Genomic DNA, 27911 nt, shown 5'->3' on the forward strand with positions numbered 1-27911 from the left:
TATAAAAAGCAAGTATGATTTTGTTTAATATTATTGATATTTATAAATAAATAAAAAAATAAACCACACCAATCCTTCCATCTCTCCAACTCAACCAATGGGAGGGCCCAGTAGGCCAGCCTTCTTTTTGCCAAAAGAGGACTCGGACTATGTTGTGTGAAAGTCTTATGGAGCAAGCCAATGCCAACAGATACACTGGGAAGACCCTGCCCAGTCAGATCTCTGAAAAAGAGCCCAAAAGATGGATCTTAAAGACTTGTTAACTCCTTGGCCCAGACAATCAATGCCTCCTGGACTCAGAAGAGTACTCCCATTGCTCCTAGGTGTTGCAACTCCACCTTGTCCCACCTCTCAACTCCTATGTCTCAAAATGCTTAATTGGACCGTTTTCAATAGGTTTGGGCTAGCATAGATATCCTCCAAATTGCAGCTATTCAAAGCTCTTAAGAGCACCTAATGTTACTGGGCACACTGAAGCCCACTTTCTTTTTAAACAAGTAAATATTTCAATTGTAAGCTCTCTGGGACAGGAACCTGTCTTCACAGTTGCCTGGAAGCTCCTCTCACTGTGGTAGGACATAGACACTAAGTGAGGGAAGGTTTGTAAATGCTTTTTTTTTTTTTGCAGCTGCTCTCAGCTCTTGCTCCTCCACTCCCCCGCCTCCCTTTTCCTGATATGAATTCATCTCTAGTTATTGGCTGCATGTGGTTTTTAATCACATTTGGTATTTTTGTGTTTCCGTGCAAAGCAAAATGACGAACACCCAGCCCTGACATAGTGCTTCATGTTCACAGAGGGCTGTGCAAAGGAGTAATACTTTGTCTTTATATGACACTTTGCCTCAGAGGAGCTCAAAGTGCTCATATACCCATTTTATGGCTGGGCGAAATAAGGCACAGGTCGATTGTCAGGAGGAAGAGAACAAAGATCAGTCAGAACCTTAACCTGGGCCTGTAACCTCTTGTAAATGGTCAGGTTGCAAAATGATCGCAGTTTTTATTATTACTTTTAAAACACACTGCACCTTGCCAGTGGTAGAGTTCAGGTCACACGTCCTTGGGAAGCTTTCCATGGTCACTTGCATTTTCTAATTCCCCATCATTCCCTTTGTTTAAGGCACACTAAGTTTGCAAAGCCTACACTGGCTCTGCAATGCCTGGCTTAGGCTCTCCATATACAATGCCCCAATAAATCTGGGGAGCCCTCTTGAGGGGCAGTCTGGACCCTTTATATTCATTTGGGCCACTTATCACAGGCAAGTTTATTTACACACCGTCTGTTTCCTTAGCTCCCACTGGTGTCTAACTCTTTGAACAGATCACTGGCAGCTTTATTAAGGGCATGAGCTAAGGGAGGGCTGGAGTGTTGAGGGCAGGAGGACGAGAGTCCTGTTGCCATTTTTAGGCAGCTGGTGGCTAAGATGAAAGCCCCATGAGATCATAGGCCTTTGTTGCTGTGGGATCCCGGTGCGGCTTATAAATAGAATGTTTTCCCCTCCTGAATCTGAGAAAGGGTATACACACTAATGGGGAATTTCAGACTTGCTTCTGGACATTGAGCTCCTTCATCTGATAGGTCTGACATTCAGCGGACCGAGCAGCCTGGTGGCATGGCTTCCCTTTCTGTCCTTGCCAGCCACTGGTGCTGACAAACAGAAAATGATTTCAACCCCACTCCCCCGCTCCTCTCCCCACAACTTTTCCCCCCTCTCCCAGGCAAGATTTACATCCCTGTCAGTGTTGTTTTTTATAGAGGTGGTGAGTGATACAAGATGGTGCAATTACAGGTAATTCGATACCTAGGTGGGCTGTGCAGTGCTGCTAACTTTGTCTTAGCCTTGCTTCTGAGTGGTACAATTAGTGTCGCTTGCATTGTCCCAGCCAGTCTCTAAATTCACTCAGTTGGAGCTGCAATATATTGACATGCCTCCTCTCAAACTAATAGCTGGTTCCTTAGGGACACAGTGACAAACCAAGGTTTTACTGATTCTTTCAGGGACTATGTAGGTTACAGCTTGGGGCTCTGTGCCACACAAACGAGTGTCTGACCCTGCTGAAGGGAAGAGAGATTAAAACTTAGTCTGATAGCACCGTTTGTACTTGAGATGTCTCCCAGAGTGCATTTGTGCAGTGTCAGTGTGAGTAAATATCCCAGTATTTGGTTGGCAGTATGGCTAAGTCCTAGCCAGACCTCCATTCTGGCTCTGGTAGGGACTAGTGGCATTGTAGGGACAGTGTACTTTTACTCTCAAGGGGAAGAGAGTGGGTTAGCTGATTCTTTGTTTCCTCTTGGCTTCTATTCCCAGCCACGGACTTTGTGTAGCTTTGGGAAAGTCACTAGTTACAGCAGTAGTAAGTCCACGTAGGGTGTGTCTACACTGCAGTTAAACACCCGGGGCTGGCCCAAGTTAACTGACTTGGGCTAAGGGGCTGTTTAATTGCAGTGTTGAATTTGCAGAACCCGCTGGAGCCTGAGTTCTGGGACCCTGCAAGGGGAGAGGGTCCCAGAGCTCAGGCTCCAGTTCCAGCCTGAATGTCTACACCACAGTTAAGCAGCATCTTAGCCTGAGCCACGAGAGCCAGAGTCAGCTGATGTAGGCCAGCCAGGGGTTTTCAATTGCAGTGTAGACATACCCTTAGTGACCCTTCTCACCAAGGTGTCTGGGTGCTTTTCAAAGCTTAAGTTGAGGCATTCGAGAGGAGATCAAACACCACGTTCCTCTGCTGCCTGCAGCTTCGCTAGTCCACTGAGAATCTAGGATTGAATCAGTTGGGAAGGCCTGGGCAAAGGTGCCTGTCTTTCAGTAGCTTCTCCTTCGCCATGCCACATCTGCAAAATGAGGAGAAGGCTGCTTGCCTACTTCACAGACTGCATTTAGTGTTTGTAAAGTGCACCGAGATCCTCAGGTGAAAGGTGTGTACATAAAAGTAAAATATTATTAAGTCGACCTCTGGCAATTCTTCTTTTTCGTGTGCTTGCTCATGTCGATTCCATTCTAGGTGTGTGTGCGCTCACATGCACAGTTGTCAGAAACTTTTGCCTTAGCAGTATCCGTAGGGTCGGCGGTGTGGTGCTCATGCATTGGTATATTAAGTGCCACCAACCCTACGCGCTCTCAGTTCCTTCTTACTGCCTGTGACAGTTGGTTGGAACGCCTTGTCTTGTAGATTGCAAGAGCATTAGTGGTTTTTTTACAGCCTTCTTAGTACTTTTAGCTGCCAAACTGTGAACTCCGAGCCCACCTCCGAGGATACTGCTTGTGAGTCGCCTAGAATGTAATTGACATTGACAAGCACTCGAATAAGAAAAACCGGTAACCTACCTCTTGTAACTGTTGTTCTTCGAGATGTGTTGCTCACGTCCATTCCATGACCCGCCCTCCTGCCCCTCTGTCGGAGTTGCCGGCAAGACACAACTGAGAGGGCGTAGGGTCAGCGGCACCTAATATACCGACGCATGAGTGCGGCACTAAAGGGGGTGCCACAGCTGACCCTACAGATACCGCTAAGGCAAAAGTCTCCGACGATGGGGTGCGTGGGCGTGCGCATACCTAGAATGGAATGGATGTGAGCAACACATCTCAAAGAACAACAGTTACAAAAGGTAGGTAACCGATTTTTTTCATATGGTAACCCAAACTAAAGCAGCTGCTCATGTGTCCAAAGATACAACTGTGGTCTGGTGCCCTTTAAAAAGCATGTATGAATTGAACTGTACATATGACCAGCTCTGTTCAAATTGATTCCAGGGACAGGGAGCACCAGAGACTAGGTCATTGGCTAGGTTATTTGCCATGTGATCCTGGGTATGGAACTTCCCTACAATGATGTTAAAATTGATTCAGTGATTGATTGCTCCTGTGGAGTCTGTGTCTAAGTCCTGACTCCCAGAGCCAACAAGGCTATTTTATTGCCCTAGTTGCAGTGGTCTGAGACCCAGGATGTTGTACTGAAGTCTGCTTCTTGGCTGCTGTCTTAGTTTACGGAGCCATCGGAAGTGAGTTTGTGTGTGTGGTTTTTGGGAGGGGGGTGAGGGGGTGAGAGAACCTGGATTTGTGCAGGAAATGGCCCAACTTTATTATCATGCACATTGTGTAAAGAGTTGTCACTTTGGATGGGCTATCACCAGCAGGAGAGTGAATTTGTGGGTGGGGGGGTGGAGGGTGAGAAAACCTGGATTTGTGCTGGAAATGGCCCACCTGATGATCACTTTAGATAAGCTATTACCAGCTGGACAATGGGGTGGGAGGAGGTATTTTTTCATATTCTCTGTGTATATATAAAGTCTGCTGCAGTTTCCACGGCATGCATCTGATGAAGTGAGCTGTAGCTCACGAAAGCTCATGCTCAAATAAATTGGTTAGTCTCTAAGGTGCCACAAGTACTCCTTTTCTTTTTGCGAATACAGACTAACACGGCTGTTACTCTGAAACCTGTCATAAGCTAGTGAGTGGCCAGAGGGGCCAGCATCCTATAAAGTAATTTATCCTGCTCTGCTTAGAGAGTAAAGGGAGTGACTTGAGAGAGGAATGATGTCTGGGGTGGAGGAATGAATTTCAATGAACTTCTAACACTAAGTGTATTTTAATTCCTTGGTTAGCAAAATCCAGAAGACCTGTCATGTTCTGCTGCCCTGCTCTAGTCTCTGAAAACAAATACTCTAGGGCATTTGGACTTGGTACAGGAAGAAGATGAATGACTGCATCCTCCTTCTCTGATTCCACTGGCTCCCCATTCACTTCAGAATCTGGTTCAAAATTGTCCACCTTAATTTTATAAACTCTTCATAGACCTTATGCTGTCTACAAACCACCTCACTCCCTTCACTTATCCCACACTGGCCTGATCTCTGTCCTACATCCAGTTTCCGTGAGAATGTGTTCAATGCGAGAGCCTTCTGCTTTGCAGCTCCTCTTCCCTGTCATCTTGGCATCTCATCAGTTCTTCATCTTTTAAATCACACAAACAAATCTCGTGTTTCCTGGTCTCCATTTCTTCATTTATCTCTCCCTCCGTTGGTGTTTAATTCCGTAAAACTCTTTGAGATAGTTTTTGTTTTGTTCTGCTCTAAAACACAAAGCTGTATAATGTCTGCAGAGGAATCTGTTTGATCTTGTGTAGCTGGTGTGGTGTGACATTTGTAAGTCTGGATTCAGCAAGATCAGCCTGAGGCTGATTTTCCCCCTTCCCCTATTCTCAGGTAGTTGCAGTGTCAGCATCGAACGATGGAATTAAGGGATTAAATAGAAATAATGTACATGGCAAAAATTCAAGATGAGACGGGCCCAACTAGAGTAGTTCAAGATGTTGCATAAAACAGGATAAGTAGTTAGCAAAAAAGCTGGAATAATGGTGGTGCTTGTCAAATGTTGATTAAAATATCTCTATGCCAGATTATAGTGTGAATACTATCTTGGTTTGATACTCTGGTCAGTTGTGCATTGAAATACTTCTACAATAATACTGTTGTACGTGTGTGTGCTTGACCCACATCCATCCACTGAAGTGGGGCATAGGGAAACACCGAGGCAAGCCGCATCCCATGAAATTTGGTTCCACATACTGTACCTCTCAGCCTGCCACTGCCCAGTCGCAAGATAGGAGGCTCAAAATGAACGAATAATTAGAGCAGAAGCTCGGTTTCTGTTAGTAAATGACAGTTATCTTCATCTTTGCAATTCTGCACTTCTAATGGAAATAAATAACAATATGAGCGAGAGAATATAGGATGGGGATGAGGAACACCCCTTATTACAGAGAATTGAGAGGCATGCTGGCCACCATGTGTATTCAAGGCAGATGGGAGGGATCACTCTCTCTGCTGCCATTAGCCTCCAACTCCTGTCCGCAGCTCACTGTGCTAGCTCAAAATGCAACAGACTGAGGGCTGGTCTACACTACAGAGGGGGATCAGTCTAAGTTATGCAACTTCAGCTACATGAATAATGTAGCTGAAGTCGACGTACTTAGATCTGCTTACCACAGTGTCTTCACTGCGGCGTGTTGACAGGAGACACTCTCCCATCGATTCCCCTTGCGCTTCTCGTTGAGGTGGAGTACAATCGATGATAGAGCGATTGCCAGTCGATTAATTGCGTCTATACTAGACACGATAAATTGAGCCCCGCTGGATCGATCCCTGCCCCTCAATCCAGCCGGTAATGTAGACAAACTCTCAGTCACACGCACTCATTCCATCCACTCCCAGAACATCAGATGTTAGCAAAAATACTCTAAATGGGGGAATTGACTGCTGACTTGGGGAAAATCAAGCTGAAGCCTTGTGCTGCAGATCACGGAGCTGCCTAGGGTGAATGGCGTGGGTGTTGAGGATCACGGCATTAGTAGTTCCAGATGCAGCTATGATCTGTCATCTCTGAGCTAAGTCAGTGAGTAAACAAGAGAGATAAAAAGAAGCTTCTGTGAGGGAGAGTGGAAATCAAGCTTTTTATGGTGCTCATTAAAAGTCAAATTAAAGGATAAATAAGGCTGCCTGGATATTTATTTAATTAGATATTTCTGGAGAGCATAAGGATACCAAGATTGCAAATAAATCCCTGACCTTTCCTGATCCAGAGCTCAGCAAGGAGCATAAAGAGCTGACTCAACAGCTTGGGGAGGATTATACTCTGTCACTTTCATATGGAAGGATTGCTCCTGCTTCCTCACTCTGTCTTGGCAAACACTGTTAAAAGGTCTTGCTATGATCCCTTTAGCTGTAACTCAGTCAGTACTGAGTGGTGCAGTGGGCTCAAGATGAATCTCCAGGAGTTGGAATAAACTGCGCAGGAGGGAGAATGCCCATTTGTAACCTTCACGTTCTCAATATCAAACATGGAAGGAACTTAACTAAAGCTGCAGGGGAGCAGGGAAAAGTAGCACCTGGAGGGGTTGGGGAGAATCCAGGGTAGGCCATACTGACAGCAAAAAACATTCCAACCTAAATTTTGATCAGTAATTTTGGGAGGCCCTTCTGAAAATCAGGCCCCTTTTGCAGTGTTGGGCACCTGAAATCCAAGGCACTCCTAATCAGTAGTCGGGCACTCTGGTTTTGCTGGAACTGTTTTTTTTAAATAATTTGCTTATGTTAAAGACTGTCAAAGTAGTAGTAGGCCTGCCATATCCAGTTTATTCTATATTGAGTGCCTAAGGTTTGTGGGGTCGTGTGGCAGAAGAGGTCGGAAGTGGACCTAAATAGCTTTGCTCTGTTTTGATTTGTTCTATTGAAACCCTAAACTAAAACACAGTACCCCACATAATCCGTTGTATCTGTTCCTGGGGAATAGCAGGGCTGTTAAAGGACCCATGGCAGTTAGCAAGACATGTAAAACTTCATAGCCATTGTGAATGTTCTGTAATGTGAGCATTCTTTAACGTGTGTGTGTTGGCTCAGCATTTCAGCAGGTTTTCCTAGAAAAATAAATTTAGAGAAGTGATATTGTCTCTGTTTCTCTTGCCATTCGTCATTTTAGTAATGGTATCAGCACAGAACTTTTAAAACAAATGAACAGATGACTTGGGGTGACAGGTAAAATTGACTAGTAAGGGGGCTGCACCTTGCAAGCTACGGACAACCAACAAACTGTCCTATTGTTGTGAATCAGCTGTGTGTTCGATGTGCTTTTGGATTACCAAATGTCAGGGGAGGGGTAAAGGAAAAATATTGCACTGCTCCTGTTGTGAAGCCGCCATGATTCCTGGACTCTGAAACTTTCCTCTGGGAGCCCAGAAATAGTACCTTTTTGTGTCTTTGAAATTTGATGTTCACCTGTATTTATGTAGGAGGAAATAAAATAGTACTTTTCTCTGCTCCTGCATCCAAAGACCATAAAGCACTTAAAAATATTAATGAATTCAGTTTCACAACGCTTCTGTGAGGCACTGTTGGGAAGTACTCTATTGCCCATTTCACAGATGGGACAGCTGAGGCACAGAGAGGTTAAATGACTTGTCCAAAGTCTGTGTAGAGTTGGGAATAAATCCCGTTTCTCCTGACTTCTTCTCATTCCTGTAAACACTAGATCATGCTTCCTCTGTAATGGGACTTTTAGGGGGTGCATAAAGTTCTGCACGCTCTTGAATGCACTTTCAGGGTAGTTTCTGCATATTTCTCAAATCTCTGCAAATAAGAGAAGTAATTTTCCTTGACAAACAGCTGACTGGAGGCAGTGTGCCCCATGTACTGACTGAGAGCTGACTAAGGGATAAGTATTCCCTCAGGATCCCGGCAGGTATTTGGGTACAAGTATTAGTAACTTGTTTAAATTAAATTTGAAATACTGCAACAGCACGAGTTAATTGAGTTATATTCCATTAGTATGAAATTTTTAGATCCTCTTCTCAGGCTCAAGAGTTGGATTCCTTTAGGACATCCTAATTTGCACAGAATAAATATTTCATTAGCACTAATAGAAGAAAGGATTCTACTTCCACTGTGCAAGTCTGCAAAGGAGGGAGGGAAATCTGTTGTATTGTGTGCGAGCCACAAGGGGAAAACCTTTTTAATTGGGCATTTTACAGCCTGGGACTCAAAGGTGTTTGCTTGAATAATATAATGCTCCTAGGATGCAAGGTGGTTCATCAGGGGAGTAGGTTAGTTTTTGAATCCTGTGTGGGTCAGTCATGACTAGAGTTGGCTGTGTTCCCTCCTAGATGGTGAAGGAGAACCAACCAATCACAGTGCAAGATCTCTCTTGCTGGTTTATGTCACGGGTTCTCAAACTTTTTTTGTAGCATGGGACACATCTCGATAGATTGTGTCTTGAGGAAACATCTCCACCTCTTTGTGATTTGCTTGAACCATTCTCCTCCCTAGGTCAACTCGCAATGCTTACTTACCGTGTTAGGGAAGTATTATGTAGTGTCTTTAAGGTGATAGGTGTTTTCTCCTCCTTGGGCAAAGTCTCCTTGTACTCTAATCTCTCAGCACCATGTGGCTTCTTGGATCACTACCAACTGCGCAGTGGGCCATGGGGTGCAGTTTGGAAAACATTGCTTTAAAGAGTTTTGAGCCCTTCGTTGTTTCAGCCAGCAATTCAGATACATACCCCCATCATCTGTTCCCTTCTTCCATTGCCAAAGGACTCCATCCCTCCAGTCTCTCTTCACTGGGTAACACTCACTGCTACATACCTTCACCTCCCATTTTCCATCCTCCTTCCATTCTCCCTTCATCCCCACTCCTATTTTTCTCCTCCAGCCTCTTCCAGTTGTTACCTTCCAGTCTGCCCTTGGTCACCTTTCTTCCTTCTCCAGTTGCTTATTTAGCACATTTTATAGGGCATCAATCAAAACGCACCAACCTTATCATACAATTAAAAAAATAAAATAAGCAAAACATGAAATTTAGTCAAAAGAACCAATCCCCCTACATATCTAGGCAGACAGAAGTCTGACACAGGAGGAAACCCTCAAGGTAAAGTCACCCCTCCAGCAACAGTGATCATGTTTCAGCTGGATGGAGAGTAGGAAGGAAATAACTCACGTAGGAGGCGAAGTAGGGGACTCGTGGAATGTTTAGAGACTGGTCATCTGAAATAATGTGGCTTGTGGCAAATGAGAGAGACTGACAGACCTCCCAGCCAGAAGTCCCATACAGGAGATAGCATCCTGGTCCTGAATGAATGTCGTGAACAAGCACAAACCTGCATCTCTGCAGGGAACTGGTACTAGAATTGGAGGGGGTGCTGCAGGTTGAAAGTGAAGTGCATTGGCAGAGCTGTGTGTAGCCCCAGGATTGGAACAGCATGGGGGTTTGAAATGAGATGTATGAGCATGTATGTATGTATGTACTTGCCTGCATTGTTTCTGAAGAAAGCTAGTGCGTTAGTCTTTCTCTTTTGTGGACACCAAATTTATCCCCCCCCAAATTATTTTTTAAAAAGCAATACAATATCTGTTTCAATCTTGGAGATGATTCTGTTGGATGAATGGAATGCTCATTGTGAAATCGTCCCCATTGGCTAAGTGTTTTATCAGTTTTTTTCTTTCCTTTCAGCTGCTCAGTTGGATAATATTGGATTCAGCATTATCAGGAAATGCATACATGCTGTCGAAACAAGAGGTATAGTAGTTCACCAGATGCCCTTTTTTTAGGGAAGGTCTTGCATCTGTTTTTAGCATTGTCTGTGTTTACCTTCTCTTTTTGTGCACAGAAATGACTTATTAACCCTCAGAGTCTCATGTTTGATATACCTCATTATAGGCTGGCACAGATGTCCTAGCTGGCCATGTACTTTAGCTTGAATAACTGGAGAACACAGGTGTTAAGCAGATCTCAGGAACTGAAGGATAAACAAAGAAATGTTGGGCTAGATTTTTAAAATTGGGAGCGGAATTTAATTTGAAATCTAATTTTGGGTATAATTTAATGTGCGCACCTCTCAAACAAATATGAATTTTATTCTCAATACCCCTGTAAAGTAGAGAAATCCCCATTTTACAGGTGGGGTGGGCACAGGTAAGAGAAAGTGACTTGCCCATTGGTCTCACAGGAAATCTGTAGCTGATCCAGACTTGAACCCAGGTCTCCTGAGTCCCAGCCCATTGTTCTCCTTCCTACCTGTAAGGGAATTCAGAACATTGGGTGATGTTAGGAACTGAGTATTTGCCATACTGCAGTGCTGCTGAGGCTCATATCCTAAGGACATAGAGTATGCGGTGGTTACTGAAGAGCTGCAGGCTGGTGAAGTTTTGCAACGCCCTAAATGAAGAAAAATAGTTTGCATTATTGAGATTTTCCTGCTGTCCGTGGTACAAACTCTGTTCAAATAACATGCTGGCTGTGATGAAAACCCTGGTTTAAAAAAGGCAAACAAAGCCAATACATTTATTTAGACCTGCAAAGGTCAAAATGCCCTCAACTCTCATTCCCTTCAGTAAGACTGGAGGAACATTCAGTTCCAGTTAGTCAGGTCCTTTGACTAGTGTCTGTAACAGCAAAGTAGATCTGTGTTGTTTGTCCTTTATTATTTATTTCTGTACTACCATAAGCCTTACTTTGGATCAGAATCACATTGTGCTGCACACTCTGCTGACACATGGAAAGACACGGTCCCTGACCAACATCAGACTCCTCAGCGCACCCACCCACTTGCCTGTTGCCAATCAAATATTTGTGTCTGGTGCTTCCTTGCTTTCTGTTGTCCACCACCATCTTCTGATTCCTGAGCTGATCAGGAGACAACACTTCGTAATAAATACATAAAAACCCAGACGTCAGAACCAAATCTCAACCCTTTCTAGAACAGCCAGGCTGAGAGTGTTGCATGCAGCTGGTGGAAGTTTTAATTACTGCAGCTATTAGCAAAGCCAAGGAAATGAAAGAAATGTTAATCTTTTAACATTCCCCTAATTAAGTAACCTCTTTATTTTTCCAGGGATCAATGAGCAAGGGCTCTACCGAATTGTTGGAGTAAACTCCAGAGTTCAAAAGCTATTGAGTATCTTAATGGGTAAGTGTCTCAAATCCACATTAGAGGGAAGCAGCTTATTACCAGCCCTGATGACGGAGGCTGTCGTCGAAATACCAGAACCTGGGGTGGGAATTCCACTTTGGGAAATGAATTCTCATTAACATGTTCTGTGAGGGGTCAGGAGAGTGTGGGGATTGGAACACTAGGAATTGTGTAGGGCATTCACTTTAAAGGGGCTTTTATTTCACCTGGTCTGTTGCTTGTGCCACACTCGTATGCTTTGCAAATCTTGGCAGTCTTCCCAAATGCAGCCTGTAACCTTCAGAAAAATAGTTGAACCGTATGTTAGCTTTTATTCCTATACCTGCCACATGCTCCCTCTGTTCTTGTCTCCAGTAGTTTTGTCTCTATTTCATGTTGCTCATGGTTCTAGTTGCTCTCCCTTTAGATCTAATTTTCCTGTCCAGCTATGTTTACTACTAGCAGAGTTATTTTAGCCCTCCCCCATCCACTTTCTTGTTTTTAACTTCCTCCCATAGCAGGTCATAAAAGAACCCTGTTGTCGGTCAGACTTCGACACAGCCATCCTAACAGTTGGTCAGAGTGTGAAGCGAATAGTGTAAATTAACTGGATGGGGATAGCAAGTGTATGTGGTGGGCTTAGCTGCTGTGGGATTATGGGGGGCAGTGACTGTTCCATAATTTCATCTGGTTTTTCAATAGACTCCCTCCTGGAAGAGCTTCTTTACCTGTAGATGAATATGCTAAAGGGAAGGGCAAAAGGGGCTGACATGTTAGGGCTCTCTGTCTGACCAACGAGGTTCAGCCCAGTGTTTGAGAATGTCCACTTGAGACAGAGTCCTAGTCAGGCCTTCAGACGTCCCTCCCACCTCAGAAAGATTTTTCCTGTTGGAAGTTCAAGGCTACTATTCCTCTCTCTGTGTATGCTGAACAGCCTGATAATGTGTCACCATCTCCTTCCCGGTTTCAACTTTGTGCTAAGCCCCTCTGCATTGCAGTCTGCCTTCTGCCTTCACAATTCCATTGCTCTCTCTGTGAAGTATGGAGAGCTACAAATCCTGGGTGTTTTGAACACTGAAGACCTCCTAGCAAGCACAACTGAATAGTGAGATTCAGTACCTCAGAGGTCAAAGCAGACCCAGCTGGGCCCCAAAATTTCATTTAATGTATCAAGGTGGGGGGCATTGTCTCTCCACTCTGTGCTCTGCCACAAAACTCAGGGGTTGCAAGTCCCTCAATCCCATTCACATCCTACCAGCAGCAGTATCTGCAGTCCATGGCTGACCCACACTTAGTGCTGCTGCCCCTGCAAGCGTGTGGGAGTGACTCTTCGGGATCAAGGTAGGGGCATTCCTCACTTCACTATGCATTGAAAATCTGCTGTCTCAGGCAGTCACCTGTGCCACCTACCCCTTTTGCTGGCCCTGTTCATGTGGCAGTAGCAATGTGCAACAGGAGCCAAAGCGTTGCATGGGCAGGTTGATATATCAATGCAAAAGTGCATCAGAACTTAGAACAGATACAGCTGCTCACACAAGAGAGCAGTTCTGTGCTTTTTTTCCCGCTCTGGAATCTGAAATGAAGCCATGACAGGAGGACGTTTCCACATGGATTTCCAAAGAGGTAACCTGCTGTAAGTTGAAGCATGTGATTTTCAGCCCTGTTTCAGTTGCATTTAGAATTTCATTTATTGCTTTAGCTCTAATAACTCCATAGGGAAAAATACCCATCCAGAGCTCCAAGCACCCTAGACATGCATGAAAAAAAACACTTAAGAAAAGTTGTAAACAGTTGTAAACAGTGGTAGCATTCTAACCCCATCTCATGCTGTTTAGTGCCTGGTAGGCCAATATGAATTAGGATATGTCTCTAACTACTAGATGTCTGTAACTGAATATTTTAGTTATTTGTTCAGTGCCTTAGTGTCACATTCATCACTCGCTGGAAAATCTGCTCCCCTTGGGACTACTATGCTTTCTACCCTTTGGACTGCCGCTCTGTCCACTCTATTGTCCTCTCTTGATTTCTCTCCCCCTTCTCAATCTTTGATCCTCCTCTGTTTTTTCCCCTCTGCATTTCCTCCTTGCAGCAACTCCAATTTCCAACCCTGTGTACTAAAGTGATCAGTGATTAACTTGTTTAATGTTGACACTGAAATTTCGTAATCACGCTTTAAAGTTGATAGTCCAATGAGGTTAACGGGGACAGAGGCGGTCACACTTGCACGTCATTGTTCCAGGCTCTCTGCAGACTAAGGCAGACACCACTGCATCAGTCACACTCTGTTCACATTTGGAAGTTTATCTCTGCAGCCATAAAGGCTATTGTTTTAACGAAAGTTTATCACAGATTCTCCGTATGGGCCCTGTAACTATATCATCTGGGTTGGATCGATCTCATGGGTCATATGTTTGCCAGCCTGGCTCAAAAAAGCATTAGGTACTGGCCACTGGCAAACATAAGCTTCTACTTTGGGTGCACCTACCGCACAATCTGATCTGATATGCCAGGACCTCTGGTTTTTTGTTTAGTTTTTTTAACCAGAATGCATGTATTAAGAACTATCAAAGCATTTGGAATTACTGGCTCCACACAGTGGGCCAAATCATGGCCTCGGTTCCGCTCTCTCAAATATATCTGTTTCAGTATAAGGTTCCCTGGCTGTAACAGATAGCTGGATTTGGTCCTTTGTGGGTTCTTTAGTGCTGAGAGGAATCAAGAGTTTTGGCCACCATCCAAAAACATCATCTCCTTAGTAGCTGAAGACACTCCGTCTTTGGCTTCATGCCTCACAATGTGGTGATATAGTCAGTGTTTGTGTCTTGCCTGCCATGTCTTCATTAGCTGCTGATGTCTGAAGCATAGCAATGAGCCCTAAGCTTGCTGGCAGGCTAGAAGATTAGGGGTGTCACCCAAGTAGGTTGCAATTTGTTTTAATCCCTGTTGATCTTCAATATTGTTATTGTCTGGCTGGAAAAGGGCATGTCTTGACCTCCTCATATTAACAACAGAACCCAAGGGGAGTATCTTTGCTGAGTTCCAGCCTCCAGGCTGACACAAGCTCTCTGTAAAGGCACTGCCAAACTGAGCTCTGCTCCTCTCCCCCCCCCCCCCCCCGGTCTTTTTGGACTTAATGCGTTTAATGTAAAAGCAACATCCTGTTCAAATGTTGACTATTTAGATCAAAACCTCATGACCTAAGGAGCCAGATTTTGCTTACAACTTCAGGTTTCCCTTATATTTAGAAATGAATGTGGTCAGCATTAGTGATTCACATACAGATTAAATGGCAAGTGGATCAGGTTTCAGAGAGCTGTGATTGGTGTAAATGGCACACGCTGTGGAGGCCTTCGGTGTGACTTTTCTACAGAAGGTGCTATGCTGCTCTGTCCTCAGCTTGGAGGTATTTGCAGATAGCACTTTGCATTGGCAGTAGCTGCTTTAGACTCAAATACAGTACCTGCCATGCTCTTGCTGTGGGACTTGTGTATCAAAGGCAAATGACTTGCTCCTCAGTTTCCCTACTGGTGAAATGGTGAATACCTCTCTATCAGGGTTCTTTTGAGGCTTAATTCATCAACATTTGTAAAGTGTTTATCTTTCTTCAGCCCCTGCCATTAAAAATCTCCAAAGTATTACTTATTTATCAAGCATAGCTGTTTTTGAAGTGTTGTACTGTTAAGACATGAGCACAAACACAGTATAGAATAGAACTAGCATGCAAATCTGTTCTTTAAAGGCTCCTTATTAAGATACATGGTGGAGTATAACATATTGAGTGATCCTACTGATCCTTGCCAGTGTAGTCAGCGGTGAGTGAGATTTCCTATAGCCATTGGCCTTTATGATGAAATGTGTTTATGGCTGTTTTTGAAACCATCTTAATGTCACCCAAGTGGCTATTAGAATTAATACCTGGTAACATGATTGTATCCTAGGCAGCTCTATTTATCACAGCGAAAGTGGTGAGGAATTGAAATAACAGCAGCGGTGGCTAGTACTGTTTCCCTCTCCCTTAACGTCTCCCAGAAATTTACTAAAGACATTCTGCAACACTGGCTACAGTACTTCTGGGAAAGATGTCATTGGATAGGCTAATCGGCATTTCAGACACCATCTGGAAGAATCAGACCCTGGGGAGCCGCTGTGCCATTGTATGTAAGCATCTCGCTGTATTTCCATCAGAGTGCTTGTTTTTTCCAGTGTTTAATCATTCTTAGTCATTTAACTTAACATCAAGCTGAAAGTTTGTGACCCCAGCTAATTTGATTCACTGTGCCATGGGAGCTGTATAGTTGGTAGTATGCCTGGGTGGACAGGCTCATGATTGGAGATGATGCCCACAGTTCCTCTCAGTCACCAGAGCTATTGTCTACAAAAAAAACCCACACAAAAACCAAAAAAAAAAAAACCCAAAACCTCACACCCTGACTTCTGCTGATCTTGGAATCTGTTGTGTTTGGGGCTGCCTTGTTTTTCTTCAGACGATCACCACATGATCCTTTTAAATCAAAATATCAATCTCTGTCTGTTGGTTAAGCTTATTCATAACAGCTCAGACGCAGTGGAAGCTCCATGTTGTGGGACGTTTATGATGAGGCAGGACAAAACCCTAGTAACTATGCATGGGAAAGGATCTTGCACTGGTGGTATGGTGGTGGGAGCGGACAAGTTGACTTCTTCCATCTCCATCTTCCATCATAGAAGAAGAAATGTTCATGCTTCTACCTCCCATTATTGTTCACATTCATCTTTGCTGTGTTTGTCTAAACATACATCTTGCTGAGTCTTCTCTGAGTTGCTGTGTTGGCACTGTTATTAAAAAAGCCTTTAACTTCTGCTCATTTTGACCATATCAAGTTATTTTTAACCAATAAAAATGGTCTCCTTTTAAAATGCAAGTCAGATAGCAAGTTGCACTGAAACTGATTAGGAAGGATTGTGTTAGTTTGTGTGGTGTCTGTGTGACACACACATGATTTTTGTCATTAATACAGAATTTTTTTTGAATGTTGATCTTTTTCACTACCCCTTTTGATGCGTTTTTCTTTAAAATAAATCCATTGCCTTTCAGGAAATCCGAACTCTTATTCAGTACAAACTTTTAATTGTTTTCAAAATTGCACAGTTTTTACCTATTGTTTTAAAATTCAGGAACATATTATAAATGAGTGCAGAAAAAGTAAGTTGAATCCAGGGAATGATCGAGGGTAATCAGCTGCACTGAGCAGCGTTCTATTTGGCTTTAGTCATCCTCATATGCTTCGGAATTCTATGTTTCCTGCAGGCCGGCAGTCAAGCACTTTTTCAATTGCATCAGAAGGACCCGCTCCAGTTTTCAGTGAGATCAATGGAAAGACTCCCATTGTCTGATCAGGCTCACTTTCTATTCTCATTCATATCTGGGTTATTTTCAGTCAGTGTCCCGAGCTTGTAATCAAGGCCTAGGGTTTTATTTATCACTCTTCATTTAATATAGGAAATTAATATAGTCAAATTCACCTACCAATAGTTAAAGAGATTGAGAATTAAATTAGACAGTAAACGAACTCGGAAATGGAAAGCAAACAAGCACAAAAGCAATGGGAAGCATGTAATTGTGCCTGCAAGAGGAACTTATTCATGGCTTTCTCTCTCTCAAACGGTGACCAGACAATGCTTTTCGATCCTTACGTGGAGGAGCCAGGATCTTCACTTGTTATGCAGATTCCATACCTGAGCGTTTACCTGGGTTACCACCAGTGGTGCCAATTAATGCAAATGTGATGGTAGTTTTTAGTGTAATTTGGTTTTAATGGTCAGTGACAGTTGTCATGACGATCTTTGGAACATGGACAGTTGTCTGCTAGGAACTGGACTGAAAATGCCCACTCACTTCACATAGGTCACTGAACAGCCACCTGATGGTAACTGGTTTCAGCAATCCTTTAGCCCTGTAGCACTGGGGTACAAAATGCTAGAAGTCTGCAGGAAGAAAAAACTGGTTCCTGCCTTTTCAAATCATTATTTTACTGTAATGGCATTAGGATGTTTCACCAGAGCTTCCACAGAAACTGATTAAATACTGCCTTAAATATTGTCTAACTACAAACAATGACTTCAAAAAAAGCCCTCGCTCCCTGATCTAGTTGGAGGCTTACAGCGATCAGAGAACAGGCAGCATGACTCCAGGTTTCTAAAAGCACAACTTCCTTTGCAGTTGTTTCAGATCTTGGGTTTTGGAAGAAAACATCTTGCTGGCCAAAGCCTCATATTCACTCCGTGCAGAACAGCTGCATGTGGTTGGTTTGTTTGTTTGTTTGTTCATTTCTTTCTTTCTTAAAGGGAATTTAAAAAAGAAATACACAAAGGGAGGGGAGGCCCACCGAAGAGATGAGGGGAAGGAGAGGAGTAAGCGGTGTTTAAAAATAAAAACAGAATAAATGAACAGGCTCCCTCACTCCAGATAGGTGCACCATATTGAGCTTAAAACCCATTTTGGCCCCCATATGCTGTTTTGCTCTCAGGCCATAAAAGCCCTAGAGCCAGCCAGAGAATTCCCCTGGCAGAGACATTGTGAAGGCAGCACAATGAATGTCCCATACATGCCAGTGTAGGGGGTATGCCAGGGTCTGCAGATGATGGGGGTGGGGAAGGCGCTGTGTACTACAGAGGTTCTCAGTAGATTGGGTTGAGTGCCTAAGTTCCTTTGGGGGCCATTTCAGCTCCTGAAACAGCCCAGGATTAGGAGGGTGCAAAATGACTTTAAGCCACTTACCTCCTCAGCCCCCCAGCTCCTTCCACCCAATTGCAAAGTTTATATTGTGCCCCTACAAGGTGCAGCACAGAATTTCTCCCTGTGTTTTTACACTGCTGAGGAGCCAAGAGGATCTCCGCTGATGGCCTTTTATATGAGCCTCACGATGCCAAGTGTAACAGCCTGTCTTGGGTTGGGGATGACTGGGCCACCTCACGGAGCCTGGGAGAGCCTTTCCTGAAATCATCCAGCAGAGGGTGCGGAAGAGCCATTTACAGCTGTTCATTTACCTGTCCTCTCTCTGTGTGCGCCAAGCTGCTTCCACAGTCCTCCTGGGCCCTGCTGGGGTGGGGGAGCCAAACCTGGCAGTCTCCACAAGTGGGCTGAGCAGGTTGTTGGGCCAGTGGAAACAGAGGCAGTCAGAATGCTGAGGACCCAGAAGGATAACAGCATTGCCAAATGTTCCCTTCATGTTCAGGGCCTGATCTGGTGAGGTCTTGAGCGTCTCTAGCCATGGAATAAGGAGTTGAGGGCACTCAGCAGGATCTTGCATGACTGGGCTCTACACCATCAATTTCACTGCTAATTAAAGTTTTGCTCCCTTTTATTGGGGGAATGCTTAACTGGAGGCCTGGCTGGACTGTAGCAGAACCACGAAGCAGGCTCTGTTAGTGCTTTTTGCAACCGGCCCTAGGAGGAGCCAGTGGGGAAGGAGCATTCCTTTGGCAGGGTGGTAATAGTGGACAGTTGGTCTTTGTGGGCTGGAGGAAGGCAGCCATCCACAGCCTCAATGGGTTCCCTCTGTGTGTATCCTTGCCAGCCGGAGGAAGATGTTTTTGTATGTCTCTTTGGCCAGAGGAAAGGGCTGGAGAGTAGCCACTCACCACGGCGTAGCTGGAGAAGCCTTGGGAAAATGAGCACTTTGACATAAAAGGTGAGCTGCTGGTTCACTCTGATCTGGCCACAGTTTGCGCAGCGGTTTTCTTCCCCTCTCCAACTGGTGCAATGGACCATCTCTCTTCCTGTGCTTTCATGGTGGCATGTGAAGGAATGTGTGGATTTGGGACTCATAAAGTTAAAAACAGCCCTGGGGCAGGGCTGGTGGTTAGTGCTTTGCACTGTCAAGCAGGAGACATTGGCTGCCACTCCTACCTTAGGCGTCTCACTTTCTGGGCTGCTAAGTGTTGAGCCCAGTGACTGCTTGGATGAGCTCCTGAGTCCAAACCAACCCTTCTTGGGCAAAGATGGTGGCTGCAACCTCTAGAATTAGAAGGTGAACGACAGAGATAAAGCTGCACAGTGCAGAGGCATGCATGCACATGTGGAGGGCAAGGGTCAGTGTGGGAAAGGAAACTGCTGATATGAATATGAACACACAGCACTCAGAGACTGCCAGAAGAGTTTAATTTGTTCCCAGGTAGGTTCTGAGGATCAGAAGAGTCAAACTCCCAGCATACCAGAGAGATCTACAGGGAGGTGCAGAAATTGGCAGCCCTTTTTGAAAACAAAGATTGCTTGGGAGTCTCTGGACAGGGCTGGCCTGGAAATGAAGTACATTAAAATGGAAGTGCTTAAGCTCTGAGAAACTTGCCTAATATTGCTATAAAAAGCCTTCTAGCCTGACTGTTGTTTGAGTCTTTTTTTCCTCTGTAATGTTACATAACGTTTGTATGGTTGGAGGCCTGGCGAAGGCTAAATAGCTGGTTTACTAGATGTGGTTCATGCAATGGCTTGCACATGTAAAACTTGCCAATTTCTGCTCACTTACAGCCAGGCTCTGTCTTTTGTTGTCTTGCTGTTTGAGCCGGATTGCCCCTAGAATGAAGAGATTTGCAGTAATATTTGACATCTCTCCAGGGCTTGCTCATGTTGTGGAAGTTCAGAAGTTTCTGTAAATCTCTGCATGTGACTCTGGGGATGGGGAGGGATGAATCAGACATTTAAAAAAATCTTTAAGGATGCCAAGGAACAGTCTGCTGAGAAGAGGATGTAGAAAACTAATAGAATGACATCAAGAGGCTAGAGGTGAAAAAACAAACCAAAATATGATTTTTCTAAGCCAATAACCCGCCCAGCCTGTGCCGCCTTCCCAGACTCATTGCTCTACAACATTTAAAAATAGGGTTTGGTGTTTCTCCCCTCACTGTGATACAAATAGATTAAACAAGAATACGCTGCTTTCCCCATCACCCGTATGCCTTAGAGAAAGCTGACCGTGTATAAGCTTCCTTGCTGTAGAAATCTGCCAGCAGGGTCCCTGCAGATGCTCCTGCTTTTGCAAGCCAATGGGAACTTTATGGCCTGAGTTCTCCCTCCACCTTCTAGCAGCAAATGTCAGGCTGGCAAAAGCACTCATCTGGCAGCAGGTTTCTGGATTGGCAACCTAGGGTCTACCAGGTCAAGTGACGCAGTGGATAATTTGCTGACACGCTGTTGTGCCAGTGTCCTGCTATATAGGGCTGTGTGCGCCAACTTTGTTTCCTCCTTTTACTCCAGCTGCAGAACAAAGCGGGTAAAGTGCATGTGTAATTTCCTCAGTTGCCAGCAGGGCTAGGTCTAGTGGTGGTTCTGCCCTGGGCAAGCAAGCAAATGTCTGCCTTTTCCAGCCAGCAGTGTCTCATGCACACACTTACTGACTGTCCTATTGCCCCTGTTATTTTGTTGCTCTGGGCACTTGCCTGCTTTAATTGTATGATACAGCTGGCCCTGGTTACTAGCAGTCACTGTCTGTTCCCCACCACTTATTTGTACTGCTGTGTGCCCAAGTCACTTGCCAGTCATTTAGGCATGCCTTGCTGCCATTGTCCTTCTATTATTTTGATGTATTTATTTATACTGCAGTTGTGCCCCAAAGTCTAAATTAAACGGCGTGTGTCTAGTCTGTCTGCCTCTGTCTGATACTGTTCCGCTTACGTCGCTGCAGTACCTAAGCACAGCAGTGTCTTGAAACCCTTTTTTATTGTCACGCTTGAAACAAAACTATTGGTCCCATCAGCCATGAGTGATGAGCTCCTCTTCTTTTTGCTTTTGAACACATGCAAGTGAGTCCTAGTGTCCAGCCTGTGGTCACCATCTTCATCCATATCCATGTAAGCAGGAACAGCTCTCAAGGCTCAAAGTATTTGCTGGTGTTGGTTATTTGGAGAGACTATTGAGAAACTGAGCAGTGGGATCTTCTTTCAGAGTAACCCCACAGTAGCAGCTTTGGAGGTGACTGTGTTGTTTAATGTGTTCTCTTTGAGCCACTCATTCTTTTGTTGCCTTTCTTCCCTAGATCCCAAAACAGCTTCTGAAACAGAAACAGACATCTGTGCTGAGTGGGAGATAAAGACTATCACCAGTGCACTGAAAACTTACTTGAGGTAGGGGAGAAACGCCTCCTGTGTTCTATGTCTCCACAAGTGTGTTCTGTAATGTCCTGGGGATCTCCTCACCCACTACCCGAGCTTCTAGTCAAGAGAACGAGTTTAAAATAACTAAGGAAGAGACTGTTCTTAAAGAATCCACCTTGGCTTTTCCACTGAACCCCATGCATGCTTGGGCAGGACTTCTGGAATTTACTGAATACTGTACAGATGCTAATGTGGAGAGTCTATTTTGGTCAATTTCACGGTCATAGGATTTAAAAAATCATAAATTTCATGATATCAGCTATTTAAATCTGTAATTTCACGGTGTTGTAACTGTAGGGGTCCTGACCCAAAAAGGAGTTGTGTGTGTGTGTGTGTGGGGGGGGGGGGTCACAAGGTTATTGTAGGTGGGTTTGCAGTACTGCTACCTTTACTTCCGCGCTGCAGCTGCTGGCGGCGGTGGCGTTGCCTTCAGAGCTGGGCAGCTGGAGAGCAGCAGCTGCTGGCCGGGAGCCCAGCTCTGAAGGCAGAACCAGTGCCAGCAGCAGTGCAGAAGTAAGGATGGCATGGTACGGTATCGACACCTTTTGCTTCTGCGCTGCCGCCTGCAGAGGCGGGCCCTCAGTCAGCAGCAACTACTCTCTCTGGCCGCCCAGCTCTGAAGGCAGCAGCAGAGACATAAAGGTGGCATGGAATGGTATTGCCACCCTTACTTCTGCCCTGCTGCTGGCAGGGTGCTGCCTTCAGAGCTGGGCGCCCGGCCAACAGCCACCGCTCTCCGGCCGCCCAGCTCTATAGGCAGTGCAGAAGTAAGGGTGGTAATACCATGACCTGCCCTAAAATAACCTTGTGACCTTCCCCCACCCAATTTGAGAAACACTGGTCTCCCCTGTGAAATCTGTATAGTATAGGGTAAAAGCACACAAAAGACCAGATTTCACAGGGGGAGACCAGATTTCACAGTCCGTGATGAGTTTTTCGTGGCCATGAATTTGGTAGAGCCCTACTCATGTGGTACAGCCATAACTTATAAACACTTCTTCTTATGTACCTCACTGTTAAGTTTGTCTCTTGATTCAGGCTTTTCCCTGTAAGCGAAGACCCAATGCATTCCAGTATGCTGCTGTCTAGCAAATCTGTTGTCCTGATGGTTTAGTGGCAGAAAGTTCAGAGTTAGTTTGTATTTCCAAAAGGACCATGAAAATTCATAAGGCTTTCTTTGATATCTAGGCATAGAACTGTACATGTGGGTACAGTCCAACCATATGAAAACTGATGCCCTTGTTACAGCTGGGTTATCTTCTATTATTGTATAAGTATGACATGTAACATCATTTACTGAAGCACTAGTCCAGAGAAAACTGATACTGTGCAGAGAATGTTAGAGCCAACATCACACTATTTCCTTTGGTGCCTCCTTGAGATTAATTTCTTCCTGGTATTTATTTAGTAATAAAGATATGCAAGAATTTGTCAGTAATTAATAAACTACAAACTTCTAATTATGGCCCCCTTCTCATCCTAACCTTCATTTTTATTGCATTGCATTATGCATTGACAGGTAATATTAGGCTGTGTCTTCACTGCCACTTTGAGCGCTAAAACTTTTGTCATTCAGGGTTGTGAAAAAACACCCCCCGAGCGACAAAAGTTTTAGCGTTGAAAAGCTATTATCATTATTAGACAGCGCTTTATCGCCGGGAGCCGCACTCCCACCGCTTGTTCGGGGTGTGTTTTTTTTTTTTTTTTAATCTCCAGGAGAGCTCTCCCCCAGTGATAGTGTGTCGACACTGCCCCTGTCATGGTGTGGCCGTGCTGTAACATGGGTAGTGTAGACATACCCTTAGAGATGGGATGAGCTGCCACAGACTGCAGTGGTGGTTCCTAATCCAAAAAGAGGGATATCCATTAGTTTGCAAGTAGCAATACGTATTCTGTTATGCAGAACATGCTTCTACCTGCCGTGTCTGTATTTTTAAAGCATAAGAGATTGAAACCAAGTCCAACGTGGGTGACAAATGTAGTTAGGTTGGTTGATCTCAGCCTGGAAGATCACAAAGCCCGCACGTAACTTTTCATGAATGGCAATCTTTGCTCCCGAGAGTTTCTAAACTGTTAGCACAGGAATAAGGTGAGAATATGAGACGCAGGACTGGAATAGTAGGTCATTTCACAGGTCAGGACTGAAGTGTATAGGCAAATCTGAGAGGAGTCCTATGACTAAAATATCAGGGAAGCTGCAGGACAGGATTGCGATCCATTTTAAAATCTGTACAGAGAGAATTAGCACAGTACTACAATGTGCCAGGCATAGCCTTTGCCACTGCTCTTGGTCTCTCGCTTTCATCAACACCAAAGTTCACACAAGCTTTCCTTCAAAATACATGTTAAGTTTTCCATGCACAGAAATGGTTGGATTGGAGATGATGATCATTAGAATTGTAGTGCTGTTTTCTGTGACATATTTTAACATCAAGTTGCTGTAGTATTTTGTTATATATATAATACAAGGTTTCGAGAATATAGGGAGGTTTGGCCTGTGTTATTTCTTTTATATATCTTGGTAATTCTGCAGTGGTAGTTGATTCAGTTAAAGAGCGGAAAGGAAGACTAAAACAAAGCCCCCTCTGTATTTTATGTTTTTCCTGATGAGAGGAAACTAGTTAGGAAAGTTGGTATTGCTTAGTGGTGCCCTTTATGATTTAAGAATGGGTTTATGGGAACAGCAGACTCCAAGCTGCATTTCAGTGATTATTTTATTGCTCAAATGTGTATGTATTGCTATTCCTATTCCAGAATGCTCCCTGGACCACTCATGATGTACCAGTTTCAAAGAAGCTTCATCAAAGCAGCAAGTAAGTTTTTGTGCATGTGTGCTTGTCACAGCCTTCTAAAGGGAAACATTCAGTTGCTTGCAAAGGAATTTAACCCCAATGCCGGTACTCTTCCACTGAACTCCTGATGCCAGATAGACTTTGGTTAATGCTGTAAAACAAAATCAGAATTGAGATGCAAGGGGCATGTTGTTGGGTGTACTGTTTAAAAACCAAAAAAATCACACACACAAAAACAGAGTCTAGATGCTATTGGGTGGGAAGTGGGAGAAAAACATATTGGTACCACAGGTGGGTTATTGGAGTTCTAATTAGTTGTATTTTTCAGTCCTAATGTCGTGAAAGCATAGCTATGTATGGGTGGAAGGGACCTCAAGATCATCTAGTCCAGCTCCCTAGGCTGAGGCAGAGCCAAATAAAACTAGACCAGCCCTGACAGGTGTTTGTCTAACCTGTTTTTAAAAACTCCACAACCTCCCTTGGAAGCCTGTTCCAATGCTCAACTATTCTGATAGTTGGGAAAGATGTTCCCAATATCTAACCTAAATCTGCTTTCCTGCAGATTACGCCAATTACTTCGTGTCCTACCTTCAGTAGACACAGAGAACAGTTGATCACCAACCTCTTTATAACAGACCGTAACATATTTAAAAATGGTTATCAGGCTCCCTCTCAGTTTTAACCTTTCCTCACAAGTCTGGTTTTCAAAACCTTCTATCAGGTTTTTTTTGGCCAGCCGCTGTGCTCTTTCCAATTTGTCTGCATCTTTCCTAGTGTGGCACCCAGAACTGGACACAGTTCTCCAGCTGAGGCCTCACCAGTGCCGAGTAGAGCAGGACAGTTACCTCCCACGTCTTAAATATGAGACATTCCTGTTAATGCACCCCAGAATTATATCTTCTTTTTTAGCAACAGCATCACGTTGTTGATTCATATTCAATCTGTGACCCGCTATAACCCCCAGATCCTTTTCAGCAGACCTAGCCAGCTATATCATTGGTTCTTGTGCATTGGCTTTTGTTCTTGTGCATTGGCTTTTCTTCTCCTTAAGTGCAGTACTTTGCACTGTATTTATTGAAATTCTTTTTGTTGATTTCCAACAAATTCTCCAATTTGTGAAGGTCATTTTGAATTCTAAGCCTGTCCTCCAAAGCGCTAGAAACTTCTCCCAGCTTGGTGTCATCTGCAAATTTTATAAACATGCTCTCCGCTCCAAACTATCCAAGTCATCAATGGAAATATTGAATAGTACCAGACCCAGGATAAAGCCTGGCAGGTCCCCTTACATATACCCTGCCAACTCCCACCCTTTGACAGCAAACCATTGATACTCTTTAAATATGGTCTTTCAACAAGTTTTGCACCCATCGTATAGTAATTTAATCTAGACTTCATTTCCCAAGTTTGCTTATGAGAATGTCATGTGTCAAAAGCCTTACTAAAATCAAGATCTATCATGTCAACAACCTCCCCCCTATCCAGTATGCCAGTTACTCTGTCAAAGAAGAAAATTAGGTTTATTTTGCATTATTTGTTCTTGACAAATCTATGTTGGCTATTACTTAAACATAAGAATGGCCCTACTGGGTCAGACCAAGGGTTCATCTAGCCCAGTATCCTGTCTTCCGACAGTGGCCACTGCCAGGTGTTCCAGAGGGAATGAACAGAATAGATAATTATCAAGTGATCCATTCCCTGTTGCTCATTCCCAGCTTTTGGCAAACAGAGGCTAGGGACACCATTCCTGACCACAACTAAAGATCTAACTCTATCATGGAGGTCACGGACTCCATGACTTAAACAGACCTCTGTGACTTCTTCAGCTTCAGCGAAAACAAACCTAATCAATGGCAGGGCTGGAGCAGCTGTCAGCCTGAGCCCAGGAGCAGTGATGAGGCCAGAGAAGTGGCCCCGGGCCACCAGATCAGCCCCCAGGGCCAGAGCAGGGGCCACTGGAGCAGGGGCAGCAATCAGGACTGAAGCAGCAGTCAGCATCTGCCATTGTAGGAGCAGCGGCTGGAGCTGGAGGTCAGCCGCCGGAGCAAAAGCCTGGGACCGGGTCAGCCCCCGGGGCTGGAGCAGGAGCAGCGGTCAGGGCCAGAGTAGCCCCTGGGACCAGCGGTCATCTCCTGCCACAGGAGCAGCAGCCAAGCTGGGTCAACATCACAGGAGGAGTGGCAAAGCTGGAGCAGAGGCCAGTGGTCAGCCTCCAGAGGGTTCCGACTGTTAGTCTTTCCTCCCCTTTCTGCCCCCCGGGGTATTTTTAGTAAAAGTCATGGGACAGGTTGTGGGATTCTGTGAATTTTTGTTTACTGCCCGCGATCTGTCCATGACTTTTACTAAAATACCCCCATGACAAAATCTTAACCTTATTTATAACACTGATGTCTAGGACCTTATGACCGTAAGTTGTACCACTTTAATTATATTGGTATCATTGGTGTAATTAAAGCGGTACAATTCTCCTACTGCGGATGCAGCTATACCAGTATAAAAATGCTTATGCTAGTACAGCTTATTCCCACACAGCACCTTTGTATCGGTACAACTGTGCTCCCCCTAGGGGTTGTAGCACAATAACTACTTCAGTTAAAAACATCACGCACCCTAATCAAAGTAGCTATCAGTACGAAATGTGCGTGCAGTTCAGACTTACAGGTGACAGTAGTACTTATTAGGCAGTGCTTCTCCATTAGTCTAATTCAATCTGTGCTGTCTTCAGAAGTCCGTCTTTATCATCCTTTCTTGCACTGCTTTTCAACTGTCCTTCTGTTTTACCATTGAGGTTCATAGTTCTGATCAGCTGTTATGTAGCAGTTTGGTTCTAACTGCAGTGAAGATACAGCCCCATGAAATGAATCCCCCACTCATTTCAGCAGCGATAGTGACAAGTGGATGTTAGCCATTGAAGTCTCGTTATAGAACACAGATGCGTTCCAAATTCCTACTACAGTTATAGGAAGGGTTGGTACAACCACCTACTGAGATTGCCTGTCACTTCCCATTTTTAGACTCTGTTTTCAGTTGCCTATAATTTTGTCACACTTAACTGTTTGAGCATAAATTTTCCATGAAGTGTGTACCTCGGGCTGATTTTTTTGGGAAAATTTCAGCTAAATTGGGTGCCTCGTTTCTGAGAATGAGGCAAGGGAAGAATAAGGGGTTTTTTTTGCCCATTTTAAAAAGTTCTTGTTACCTTTTCTTTCCAAAGCTCTAGTGCCACCATACTTTTTAGGAGGACTTGAAATTTGGTAAGGGATGTCAGTGGGTAGCTTTTGCCGTCCCCATGAAAATCTGCCCAAATTTGGCCAAGTTGTAAGCCTTTCAAAAATTGTAGCACGTACATGCTTGGTGGAGACTTCTTAGATTTTAGCCTCTAAACTCCCCAAAGATTCATCTGTTCTATACATGCTCCACCCCCTCACCTCCTCACAGGAGTGTTGTGAAAATAAATTCACTAATATTTGCAAAGCACTCAGAAATGAAGTGATGAGTCTAGGAAGAGAAAAGTCTAGGAAGAAATAACAGGTTTCAGAGTAGCAGCCATGTTAATCTG

General features: G+C 44.4%; 1 protein-coding gene across 14 annotated transcripts in view; it reads left to right on the forward strand.

Annotated features, from left to right (window-relative positions):
• The window catches only part of ARHGAP26 (Rho GTPase activating protein 26), a 327103-nt gene that overhangs the window by 155875 nt on the left and 143317 nt on the right, over window positions 1-27911 (forward strand). For 13 of the 14 annotated variants that reach the window (XR_012160231.2, XR_012160232.2, XR_012160233.2 and 10 more), the window contains 4 exons: window positions 9998-10063; window positions 11379-11453; window positions 21446-21533; window positions 24318-24376. Coding sequence is in view for 7 of the 14 variants with exons in the window: in XM_073355711.2 (XP_073211812.1) it covers window positions 9998-10063; window positions 11379-11453; window positions 21446-21533; window positions 24318-24376 (288 nt within the window). In the remaining 7 variants the exon portion in view is untranslated. The remainder of the gene's footprint in view (window positions 1-9997; window positions 10064-11378; window positions 11454-21445; window positions 21534-24317; window positions 24377-27911) is intronic. The other variant, XM_073355710.2, reaches the window with a different exon arrangement.

Source organism: Lepidochelys kempii, chromosome 8, assembly GCF_965140285.1.
Source record: "Lepidochelys kempii isolate rLepKem1 chromosome 8, rLepKem1.hap1, whole genome shotgun sequence".
In the NCBI taxonomy this organism is placed as follows: Eukaryota; Metazoa; Chordata; order Testudines; family Cheloniidae; genus Lepidochelys; species Lepidochelys kempii.